Source organism: Pantherophis guttatus, chromosome 1 (genome assembly GCF_059756535.1).
Source record: "Pantherophis guttatus breed Tessera chromosome 1, ASM5975653v1, whole genome shotgun sequence".
NCBI classification, from domain to species: Eukaryota; Metazoa; Chordata; class Lepidosauria; order Squamata; family Colubridae; genus Pantherophis; species Pantherophis guttatus.
The window spans coordinates 53,578,102-53,591,084 of NC_142063.1; the positions used below are offsets into that span (position 1 = coordinate 53,578,102).

General features: G+C 36.9%; 1 protein-coding gene across 2 annotated transcripts in view; it reads left to right on the plus strand.

Moving 5' to 3' along the window:
• Positions 1 to 517: 517 nt before the first annotated feature.
• The window catches only part of POMT2 (protein O-mannosyltransferase 2), a 32,565-nt gene continuing 20,099 nt past the window's right edge, over positions 518 to 12,983 (plus strand). Inside the window, exons 1-7 of one of the 2 annotated variants that reach the window (XM_087873743.1) lie at positions 582 to 831; positions 1,782 to 1,867; positions 2,636 to 2,720; positions 3,721 to 3,825; positions 5,652 to 5,760; positions 7,224 to 7,332; positions 10,266 to 10,425. In XM_087873743.1, the coding sequence (XP_087729869.1) occupies positions 1,827 to 1,867; positions 2,636 to 2,720; positions 3,721 to 3,825; positions 5,652 to 5,760; positions 7,224 to 7,332; positions 10,266 to 10,425 (609 nt within the window). In that variant the 5' untranslated portion in view covers positions 582 to 831; positions 1,782 to 1,826. Of the gene's footprint in view, positions 832 to 1,781; positions 1,868 to 2,635; positions 2,721 to 3,720; positions 3,826 to 5,651; positions 5,761 to 7,223; positions 7,333 to 10,265; positions 10,426 to 12,983 lie in introns of both variants that reach the window. The other variant, XM_034418206.3, reaches the window with a different exon arrangement.

The following is a 12,983-nucleotide window of genomic DNA, read 5'->3' on the forward strand; positions in this document are numbered from 1 at the left end:
CAATCTACAAAATACTAAAAAACATTATGCCTTGGATATTAACTCTTAAATTTCAAGTTCCATTTAGGTGACAATCCAACTGAAGCGCTTACTCAAATGACAGCTCATAAAATCTTGGCATGGCCTTTCAGATCTTCCTGATTATATGAAGTGAGCACATTATTTTTTTATAAGAGGATTTTTTTTAATGAAAGTCCATCAGACTGAATTGTGATTAAAAGCAAACTTAGGTCAAGCCATTTCACTGAATACAAAGTGGCAAGATCTAAATTACAGCCGGGAAAGAGATGTCACTGGCCCACTTTGAGCACAGCAAAAAAAGGTTTTGAGGGTTTTGTTGAGTCCAGCAAAATTAAGGCACAAGGCTATAATCCTAATAGTATAAAGGAGCAAGCTCATTGATGCCGATGGGAATGAGTTCTGAGGTTTAACTTCATAGGAGTACATAACCATATTTCAAGAACTACATTTCCCACAATGCTGTAAAAAAAAAGTCAGCTTTTCTGTTTCCCTCACGTGGGTGCAAATATCCGACCCTTTTGCCCAACATGCCTCTCGAAGTGGACTCTACTTCCCGTGATGCGCTGCGCCCGGTTACGGGCGCCGACAGGAGGCGCCTCCCATCAGGGCGCGAATGCCACTAGCCACGAACAAGAATTGCCCGGCCGTGCTGGGCCTCCGGCAGCGAAAAACACTCAGACTGGCGAGTGTTCCTGTCTTGGCTCCCACCGCCCGCGCGAGTCCAAGGCGGTCCTGGAGCCCCCTCGCCTTCGTTACTTTCCTAAGCTTTGCTACGCGTTTCTACCGGCTGCGGGAGCCGCCGCACATCTGGTATTGGGTTGCGGGATGCCATGGCGACGGGGGCGGGGCTTTGCTTTAGAGGCGGGACCTGTCGGTGTAACAGAAAGTTTTTTAAAAAAACTTTGGCATTAGAGCTCACTTCAGATAGGAGAGTGGTTGTTTCCAGGTGACTGCCTTGGGGTCGTTTGCCCTGAAAGGCAGAATATAAGCAAAAGTCACATTTTTGGTCTCTTCTTTCCTCATGTGCATACATCATTCTCTTGCATTTCTGTCCTAACAACCTTATGAGTTATGTTAGGCTGGACTGGAGTAATTAGTCCAAAGGTAGCTTTATTTGAGTGAAGGTTTAATCTGGCTGTAGGTCCGAATACGTGGTGTAATGTAGAGGATAGAACAACCAACACAACTGATGAAAATACAAGAATCTGACCTGGTTAAGCAAAATTCAAATATATCAGAATAGCACTTTTGACACAAAGAAATGATGAAGCTCCTTGCACTTCTGTTTTATCTTTCAATATTGTACATTTTTAAGGCACATTGTTGCAGTCTTAGAAACATCACAAAAGAAAATAGGAAAGTACAGAGACATTGAACTGAATTTGTTTCAGTAATCAAGCATTGTTTGTTGCAGTGGTCAAGCATTGGCTTTGTAGTAAAAGAAGTGTTAATATGTTAAATGTGATAAATATCTGTGCAAGTCCATCCTATTTTTTTTATTGAGGGTACTTTGTGTAGAGAATTTTGAGGTATGGCATTTAAACCTACCCAGCAATGGTCCTGTTTCTTGCGGTCATTAAATGGCATGCTGCTGATTATTATAAATAGTCCTGCAATTTAGTCCATCTCTGATTGTTACTTACTGCAGGTGGCATAGGGCCTGGTAATATATGGTATTGTCTTTTGCCCCATAGTATCTGCCTGGTTAATTCAATCCTGCAGAGTTTTTCAATTCCTTTAATTACACAGTGTCATTTCAGGCCTTCAGAAGCATGCCTTCTCTGTAGCAGCACCTGCCCCCTGGAATGAGGTTCTCCCTTAGATCTGGACAGCCCTTGCCCTGCAGGTATTATGAAGGGCTTTTTAAGGCATTTGGCAAGGGAGAATAATGCCTTTGCTTGGTTCCTGTCCGCTTTGTTATTCTTCCCATACAAAAATGATACTTGCAACCTTGTAATGTTTACAAATTTCTTGTAAGCATTATAATGAAGTAAACAAAAGTAAAATAAGAGTGATCTAATCATGCACAGCTATTCATACCAAAGCCTAGGCCTTAACATGAACTTAGGTTTGTCTAATTATAAATAGGATCCAATGGCTGGGACATAATTTCTTGATTTATTTCTAGCAGGATGAATTGGAGAGTGCACTTTTCCAAAATAGACACTATACTTTTACAGCAAGCTATGATTAGTTTTCAGTTTTCATGCATATCCTGGTTATAAGACTTGCTTGCGAAAGCTATGACCACAACTCTCAGTTTTTAATTTTTGTGGGTGTGTCAGCTCACAAAAGTTTGTACATTTTAGAGATGCTTAATTATGTACCTTATTTTGAAGGAAATGAAGATATGGGGTGAAAGTCAATGTAATGGAGTGGCATATTTATAGAATTAAAGAACCATATAAATTAATATGATCAAAGAGAATTCTTTACCTAGCCTTAGTAGAAACTAATTTGGAAAGCTCAGCTGCTTTTTTTTCATGAACTACATGCAGAACTATTAAGAATTCATCATTCTAATAAACTAGAAGTAAAACAAGACTAAAAAATATAAGTAAGTATTAAGTTAAAACCCTGATAATAAACTGACATTACTTTTGTCTTTTTATAGCTGGGATGAAACACATTTCGGAAAGATGGGGAGTTATTATATTAACCGGACATTTTTCTTTGATGTCCATCCACCTTTGGGGAAGGTAAAAAGCTACCATAGTATTTAACCTTTTTGAGATTTAGTTAATACTTTTGAAGATTCTTGATGGAACATTGTTAATTCCTGTAAGCATTATAAACATTTCAGTGGATATTCTTTAAAATTACAGTAATTGTTTTAGCTTTATAACTTGGATCTTGCTATCTGGTTGCTCTTTCATCCTTAGCTTGAACATGAGAAACAATCTGATTGGTTTTAGAGTTACATGATGAACTATTATTTAAAAATGCTCAACTTTAAATTTATAATACAGTTCCAATTTAATGGAAGCTTGCTTTTAAATTGCAATTTATAATGTGGCAAAAGGAGAGATGCAGTGGCCTAGAGGTAGAGCTCTTGCCTCACAATCAGGAGTCTGTGAGTTCGATTCTAGGTAGAGGCAGATATTTCTTTCTCTGGGCACAATGAGAATATATCTGTTGAACAAAACTCTGCATTGGCGACAGGAAGGACATCCGGCCAGTGAACACTCAGCTCCATTCAGTTGCCCAGATTTCACCCCACAAGGGATTATGGGTCATTAAAAGAAAAGATGAATGTGACAAAAGGAGGAAAGTACGGTATTCAGTAACTGACTAGAAAGTAATCATACAAAATTCTGAATTTTAAAAGTAAATATGAATCTAAATTTAAATTTTTGACCTGCCTTCACCCATTATATTTTGAAGTTCAACTTCCAGACTTGAAAATATATGCATTTTTAAAACATTTTGCTTAATGATTAGAATTTCCAGAATTTTGTCATGCATAAAATTTTATAATATAGGAAGTTTGAGATACCACTATTGCTAACACTATTTTTTGAGGGCCAGTATTTATAATGTTATCATTATTCGTTAACATAGTTAAGCACAAGGTTCATTTTTGAAAGTGATGAGCTGTAGGCAGTACTTTTTATTTACTTATCAAATGATGTTTGCTTTGATCTGGTAAACTTTTGAATTGTCTTCTGCTTTACTAATATTGTTCCTTTTCATCGCTAGATGTTAATAGGACTTGCTGGCTATCTGAGTGGTTATGATGGGACTTTTCCTTTCCAGAAGCCTGGGGATAAATATGAGCAACATAACTATATAGGAATGAGGATGGTAAGGTTATAAATATTTCTTTGGAGACTAGTAGCAGGTTTCTCTTTTTAGTCCTCGTAAGTGTTAGAATCAGAATTTATTCTGAGACTCCTGTCTGTGGAAAATCTCTTAATTCATTCAGCTTTTTTCTATCAGTTCTTTCTTCTTGCAAACCTGTTCTAGAACACTGGTATGATGGTATCATCTATCATTGGGAGCTTCTTGATGATGAAAGAAAATGTTAGATTCACTTTAGATTTTAAGAAGATCTTTTGAAATAGCTTGAAATAGCTTGTAATATAAGCCTCATTTTTAAAAGAAATATTTCTTAAATAGTTTTCTGTGTGTTAAAATGAAATATAGTTTATAGGTAAAGTTTGAAAATGTATAGGAATAAATAAGGGAGCTGATCAGAGGTGGGTTTCAGCAGGTTCTGACCAGTTCTGGAGAACCGGTAGTGGAAATTTTGAGTAGTTCGGAGAACCGATAGTAAAAATTCTGACCGCCCCCACCCCCATCTATTCTCTGCCTCCCAAGTCCCAGAAGATCAGGAGGAAATGGGGATTTTGCAGTAACCTTCCCCTAGAGTGGGGTGGGAATGGAGATTTTACAGTATCCTTCACCTGCCACGCCCACCAAGCCATGCCACGCCCACCAAGCCACACCCACAGAACCGATAGTAAAAAATTTTGAAACCCATCACTGGAGCTGATATGTTTATTTTATTTATGTACTGCTGCTTCTCCTGAGAGAACTCTAAAAAGGTTACTTCAATTTTTTTTAGCAAATTCTTAATTTGTGATGCCCATATTCTGTTAATATGGATTAAATCTACCTGCATCGAAGCTTTCTTTAGCTGAAGTAAATATGCCATCCTTTACTTGTGACTTTTCCTGTGCAAATTGTAACAATATAGCTGATTGATCTGTAAGCAGTTTGACTACTTTGGGACACACATATTAATGATGTTAGAATGGAGTGAATAGAATGAAGGAATGGATTTAGTATTTGAAGAACTGGTTGTGTATAAGGTAAAGGAAATGAAGAAGAGTAATTGAAGAATTGTATCTAAGGTGTGCAGTGCCTAGCAGAATAAATTCCATCCTTTGAATATTTTTTAAATACAGAGACTCTATTCACATTTAATTGGATAGTGCATTTGGCTTGGATCAATAATAGAGCCCTGGTGGCGCAAGACTTAGAATGCAGTATTGCAGGCTAACTCTGCCCACAGCCAGGAATTTGATCCTGACGGGCTCAAGGTTGACTCAGCTATTCGTCCTTACGAGGTCGGTAAAATGAGGACCCAGATTATTGGAGGCAATATGCTGACATTGTAAATTGCCCAGAGAGTTCTATAAAGCACTATGGAGTGTTATATTAGTTTTAGTGCTATTGCTATCAACAATGTTTTCTCACTTTATGAAATTAGGAAGCTATAGCATTAGCAGAGTTTAAAGAAGATATCAATGAAGAGTGATTGGGGGGTGGGGGTGGGGAACAGAACATAAATTGGAATTTCAGTATCTGAACTCCTGGGAAATAACAGGCTAACAGTATATGTAGTCCTTGATTTACAACCGTTTGCTTAGTGAATGTTCAAAGTTACAGTAGCACTGAAAAAAGTGACTTCCTTGCACTTACAACTCTCACAACATCTTCATGGTCACATGATCAAAAATTGGGTGTTTGGCAACCAGCATGTGTTTACCATAGTTGCTATATCCTGAGGTCATGTGATTGCCATTTGGGACTTTCCCAACCAGGTTCCCACAATCAAAGTCAGTGAGGGAACCTGGATTATTTTAACAACCTTGTGAAGCATGCTTCTCTTCTCTTTTATTCAGTTCTGCGCCTTCCTTGGTTCATGTCTGATCCCCTTCTGCTACCTCACAGTGCTGGAACTGTCCAGATCATTGCCTGCAGCAGTGCTCACTGCTACCATCCTGATCTTTGGTAAGCAGCTATTTTGTATGGCTTGGTACGTGTTTGATCTTCTCTATTGCAAAAGATTCAATGAGATTAATTGGCCAAGACTGCATACATCTTGTTCATACTTTATCTTATGCCAAACCTTTGCAACCTGTTTGCTGATAACAGACTATTGTTATGAAGGATTCTCAATGGTGGCACTTAATTTATGGAAAATTTTGTGCAGAGAGGTTTTGCCTTGCAACTATATTATGGATTTTGTAGAAAATCTGATTGATATTTATCCATGTGATCAAACTTTAATTTGTTGATTAAGAAATCAGTGTTGTGTTTTATATCTACTTAACATGCATTTGTTTCTTTTTTCTTCTTCTTTTCTTTGGTTTACTTTGGAGTTTTTCTGTTTCTCTTATTTTTTCCTATTAATGTTTTTGTTCTGTTTGTTCATAACATTGAAATCTATAAAGATTATAGCACGCAAAAACACAGAAAGAAAAATATCAAAAAATAGCATCAATGTCTAAAAAGACAAAAACCCAGCTAAATAGGGCAGATGTAAAATATGAAAAGTAAAAAAGCAGTTAAACAAACATACATTTCCCCCCCAAAAATCCATAGTCTGGTATATAATCTGAGGGTTCTCCTGGACTTGTGACTTTTGCCCGAGTAGCAGGTGGCAGTTGTAGCCAGGAGACCCTTTGAGCAACTTTGTGTTCTGTGCAAGTTGTGCCAATTCCTGGATCAACATGCTGTTCTCACAGTCACTCAGGCCCTGGTCATCTCCCATCTGGACTATTGTAATGCACTCTACATGGGGCTGCCTTTGAAGAATATTCAGAAACTTCAGTTAGTTTAGAAAACAGCGCCCTGAACAGTTTTACAAAAGCCTAGACTCAAGGCTTCTCAGTGATGGCCCCTTCTTTATGGTCCATCATTTCCCCCTGAGATATGGTTGGTCCCCACATTGTTGCTTTTCCAAAATGTTGTTTTGTTAACAGGCCTGGGAATTACAAAGATACAGTCGATCAAGTGGCTGATTTGTTAGTGTTGTAGTTGTCATGGGAGGTGGGGTGAGATTTTTTAAAAATGGGTGTTTATTATATGGTGGATTTTTAAAATGTTGTAAGCTCACCAGAATCACGTATGTGTGAATTGGCCAATTTTGTAAATTTGTTCAATAAATAATATTTCCCCTCAAGGAAAGCCAGGTTTTTCACAAAACAATTCACCTTTGAAATAACGGGTTTATTTTAGATTCATTGAGAAGCAGCCATCTTTTTTCTGTCTTGTCTTTGTGTATGCAAGCGTGTGAGAGAGAGTGAGTGAGAGTGATCATCTTAGGCTCAGAATCATCTTTCTAAGTACAGTAATGTCTCTGAAAATGAAAATGTTGGGATGACAATTTACTTTTAGAATTCAGTATGGTTACTAAGCATTGATAAATAATTTGAATGACAAAGCTAGTATATGTTTCTCATTTTTTTCAGACACTGGCTTCATTACAATCTCACAGTACATTCTTCTTGACCCCATTTTGATGTTCTTCCTCATGGGAGCTGTACTCAGTATGGTTAAATATAATTCTTACTCAGATAGGTAAGATGGCAGTGGTTGATCATTTTAGGAATTAGACATGCGCCTCTTATCTCTATTATAGAGCATTCATATTTATTTATGTGTAACCTTTAACCCGGCCTCATGACCCCAAAGAGCTCTGTGGAATACTTACAGTATAAAATGTAAAGCAACTATAAGACCAAAATTTCATAAAAAAAAATAAAGAGTTTTATAACATTATAAACATTATATGGTTAAAATGTAACAAAGAAGGGAAACAAATGAGAAAATAGAATATGAAATAGACCACTTTCAAATTGTAAGCATTTGGTGTCCCATAATACAATTGCTGAAACTAGCAGCTCATAGGACTGGCAAATAAATTTTTATTTCAAAAGGAAAAGTTGCTTTAATGTAGTTATTAGTGTTGCTGTCCTACCATTTCCTGCTATTTCACTATTGTTTTATTAAAAACACTTCATAAAAGTGGCCATGTGATACTGATAAGGTTGTGAAAGTTGAGGGCAGTCTCTGCTTCCTGTTGTAGAAGCTGGACCCTGTCTTAATTTCCCCTGCCAAGTAAAGTGAAAAGGATAGCTAGTAGGAAGAGGATGTTCGTGGTGATACAGAATTGTCTGTTAAGGTTATTGGAACACTGGTTTGTCTATTTATTAGATATTAGATCACAGCTTTTTAGCACTGTTTAAAACCATTATATTTTATGATTTGAACTACTGAACATTTCTCATCTACTTTCATTCCCTCTGAATTTTTTTTATTACCAAAGTACATCATTGTACAGTATCTTTTATTATTTGCATTTATCACCCAATGCTGTCAACAATGCAACAACACTGCGCAATGCTTATGTATTTTATAGTATATTGGTAAATATGCTATAAATAAAACCATGAAAGTTGTTAGGATAGTTTATCTGACAATTTTACCTTCTTTGGCAGCCTCAAGTTGTGGGAGTGTGATTTATTTATTTTTTTGCTATTGCAGATGAATAAATTAATCTTAAATCTTAAGCATGCTTGTTTGGAAAAAAGACTGTGACAAAAAGGAAAAAAAAAGGTTTAGAAAATATATGGAATAAAATGTCCTGCATTAGAAGTATAATTAAACAGTGAAATGATTTTTAAGAGGATCTCAGAAAAAATTAATATGTTTGTTTTGATAAGTTCCGTTTCTGTAGATGAGGTTTTCTACATTAATTAGGTTTGTGTCGCTCCTTTCCTTCAGGAATACAAAATGGCAATCAGTAGTTTCTCCTTGTTTGTTTTTTCACAACAGCTCTGTGAGAGTGACAGTGGCTTACAGATACCATGAGCTTATGTGATAAAGTGGGTACTTGAATCTGAGCCTTCTTCCTGTATACTGAAATATTACTTTTTAGTTGTAGCTATGTTTTGTGTGTATACATAGAAAAGACTCTGATCCTTTAACAAGTATATTCCTGGTTAGTTTCTTTGGCAGCCTGAAACCACTATAGCAGTGATGGCTAACCTTTTCTGGACCGAGTGCCAAAAGCGCGCGCCTGAACTCCCAAATGCAATGCACGCACGCCCCTTGCACATGTGCCCTGCCCCCTGCATGCACGTGCCCCCCCAAACATGCCCCCCACATACATGGCAGAGACCCGAAGACCAGCTGGTTAGCAGGAGGCATGCACGGCAGAGCTGAATTGCCATGTGTGAACAAGCGACGGCTTGTGTGCCCACAGAGAGGGTGTTGTGTGCCACCTTTGGCATGCGTGCCATAGGTTTGCCATCACGGCACTATAGTAAGTTGTTGCTTAGATAATCTCTAGATCAGATTTTGAATGGATATTTTTATTATGGTTACTTTATTATTGTCATGGACAGAATTACAAACAAAAATATGTGAAATGTAAAACAAAACAAAATATTACAATTGGTGATGGATTTGTCAGTGGATAATCAAAGTCTGCCTAATTTTACAGGTAGTACAAAAAAAAATTAGCCATGTTGAACAAGACTTAATCATATTGATCTGATAACAGTATTTGATTAGATTGTTTTATATATAATTATGGAGAAATTTTAATTCCCCCCAAGAAAAGATCACTGTTTTACCCAAAATGGTGCCCTCTGTGTTTATTAGAACTACAATTCCTACATTTTCCAGTGGAAATTTGGAAAATACCTGGTTTTAGAAGGCTGTTGTAGAACAAGCTTCTTGAATATATACTTCAGGTCCTGTAATTTTGGTCCAACACCTAAGATTCATGGCCTTATTTTTGCTGTATAACAAGGTTGTTGAGAACTGTCCAAAATACCTGGGTGGACTAGGGCTAGGAAAGAACAATTGTAGAGCCAGGTTCTATCTTTATGAGTTTTTGATTCCACCCTCCTTTTCTCTAGATTAAATATGTATTTATAATGCAATTTATATGCTGCCCTATCTCCAAGGACTCAGGGCGGCTCACAATGGTAAAGATGCACAATTCCTCATTAAAAGACAATATAAAATTAGAATTCCAATTTAAACAGTTTAAAATTCTTTAAGAAACCCCCCATCAGTCCAGGCTGCGGAATAACCAGGTCTTCAAATCGCGGTAGAACGAGCGAAGGTCAGGGGCCATCCGGAGCTCCAAAGGAAGTTGATTCCAGAGGGTGGGTGCACCCACAGAGAAAGCTCTCCCCCTGGGGGTCGCCAGCCGACACTGGCCGACGGCACCCTGAGGAGGCCCTGTCTGTGGGAACGCACCGGGCGATTGGGAATTGTCGCTGGCTGCAGGAGGTCTGACAAATATCCCGGGCCTAGGCCATGAAGGGCTTTGTAGGTAATAACCACACTATATCTCAGTGTGTCACTATTAGTCTGTTTTCAGCATTATTTTCTTCCATTTATAAATGGAATATATTTTGATCTAGATTGTTGATCAAAACATTTTTTTCCAAAAATATGAATTTTGAACAGAAAACTTTAAACTCTATATTTTACAGGTCCTTTACTGCTCCCTGGTGGTTCTGGCTGTGTTTGACTGGGGTGAACCTCGCTGGTGCAATGGGGGTGAAATTTGTTGGTCTTTTTGTTGTTCTTCTGGTTGGCCTGAATACTATCTGTGAACTTTGGGAGTTATTAGGAGACCTAAGTCTATCACTGGTGAGCATGTAAAACTCATTAGTTTTTTAACATTTGTATGAAAAAGATAGTATTCTTAACAACAGATCACAAAATTGTAAGATATCAATTAGGTTACTGAATTCAGGTTAAAACATCCTCAAACTATACAGTTGGCTGAACTGTATAAGCTTTCTACTTGCATTACATATTGAAATATTGTTGTAGTTCATTCCAAGACAATATGGGAAGGAGCATACTGCTTCCTTTCGCCTTTCAGCCCCAATCCAGGAGCCCTCAGGCAGTTGCTATCACGACAAACTATTTTGTATTAAATTTATATTTAATTTTATTTCTTTGTCAGTAAATATAAATTTTATATTTTTACCGTATTTTTCGGAGTATAAGACGCACCTTAGTTTTTGGGGAGGAAAATAAGAAAGAAGCTGATTGGCAGATGGATCCGCCTCCCGGAATACTCAATCACCTGTTCCCAGAGGTGAATTTTAGCTACAGGTTCCTTGGTTGTGAGCTCTGTGCCTTGCTTTTTTTTTGCTTTTTTTTTCTGCCTCTGAAACTTTTGAAACTTGTTTCAGAAAACACTTTTTTTTCTGCCTCTGAAAACCTCCGAAACAGCTTCAGAAAAAAAGTCTCTGAAGCTCTATTTGGGGGCTTCTTTTCTGAAGCTTCCTTTCTGATGGTTTTTTCAGCCTCTGAAACCTCCGTTTGAGAAGCTGGGCGGGGCTACATTCAGAGTATAAGACGCACCCAGATTTTCACCCCTTTTTGGGGGAAAAAACGTGTGTCTTATATGTTGGTGCTCCAACACTGGGTATTTTAAAGAAGTTATTGGACAACCATTTGTCTGAAATGGTATGGAGTTTCCTTCTTAAACAGGGGGTTGGATTAGAAGAACTCAAAGGTCCCTTTCAACTCTGTTATTCTGTATACGTACATATCTAGCATTGTTATTGAGTACCCAAATTTACGGACATGTGTAAAGTTCTAGAAGTGATTTTATATGATAAATTTTACTGCTGAAATGCCTTAAATTTAATAAGCTATGATGTGTGTTGGGGAGCTGGGGAGGAAGCCTGGAAATTGTTTGAACTTTAGTGAAGCAATAAATGTAGCCTACAAATTGGATTTTTTACCCAATAAATTACTGGTTTATAGCTATGCCTGATGGATTTAATGGCCTTTACATATTGAGTTACTTTTTTAAAAATGAAGAAAACTGCAAGTCATTCATCACTAAGAGTTTATTTTCTGGACATAAATAGCTTGCCATGGTAGAAAGAACTTAAATTATTTCTGGATAGTAAATTATTTCTATGCAATGCTTAGGAGAAATTAAATATGAAATATACTGACATTGACAATAGACATTATTAAATTGGCAGCTCATTAACAGCAAGAAAAGTGGCTTTCTGGCATACAGTTTATAAATTACCGAAAGCCTGTCTTTTCTGGATGATGTTTTAGTTTAAAGTTATTTTATCAATTGTTTCTATTTCTTTTATATGTGAAAATGTGATCTTTTTTATTTCTGTGTGATTTATTTTCTTGATTAAAATACATATAGTGCAAGGATGTGAGTTTTAGCTTTTGAAAAGAACCACTCCAAAAATTATTAATCAGTTGCAAATGAAATAAAGCAAATTCATGTTGCTTAAAATTCCTTTTGCAGATAGCTGCTCAGAAATTTAAGCCGCACCGTTGCCAACACAACGGTGAATCTGAATCTGATTCTTAAACTATGCAAAGCAGCGTATAATTCTAGATCAGGATTGACAGAATAACTGTTTTTAGCCCTTCCCCACTTAAACTGAAAAAGCATTACATTGAGAGTATTAATTATCTCCCTCCGACAGGATATTCAATTTACTCAGTAATCCTTTTCTGCCATTTGCATTCTTCTTAGATAACCCAAGAAGAAACTCTTGCAATAACAATATAAGTTGACAGAGTTGAAGGATGAGTGGGAAATAGTGGATTTGGACAGCATTTCATGCATGGTTATTTGAAAATATGTACTATAATATTGAATAATTGGATGACGTTTTAGCCAGCATATGTAGTAGTTTACTCCAACTTTTTTCCCTGTATGGCATATAGATGAATGGCTAAACAGAAGCAAATGTCACAGTATTTGGAGTTTTGAAGTTGAAAATAAGTAATTTCAGAAGCCTGTCTTGAACTTGATTGGAATTATCTGTTTTGTTCAGAATTGTTTTCAGTTAGGTATGTAAGCAAACAATGCTAGAAATAATTTTGCCTGTGAGAGCTATTCTTCTACATGTACATAAGATAAAAGCCCCAAAATACAATCTTTTATATCTTTATTTAGAAATAACAGTGCGAATCTGTACTCAGGGATAAGATATACTGAATGAACATGGAAAATTGCAGTCCAATTCATTCTCCCATCAGAAAATCTTATTTTGGGAAAAGTTGAAGCTTGAATGAGTAACAAATTTTGGATTAATTAATATGTTTATTTTTTAGATACCGTATTTTTCTGAGTATAAGATGCACCTTTTTCCCCCCAAAAAGAGGGTGAAAATCTGGGTGTGTTTTATACTCCAAATATAGCCCCA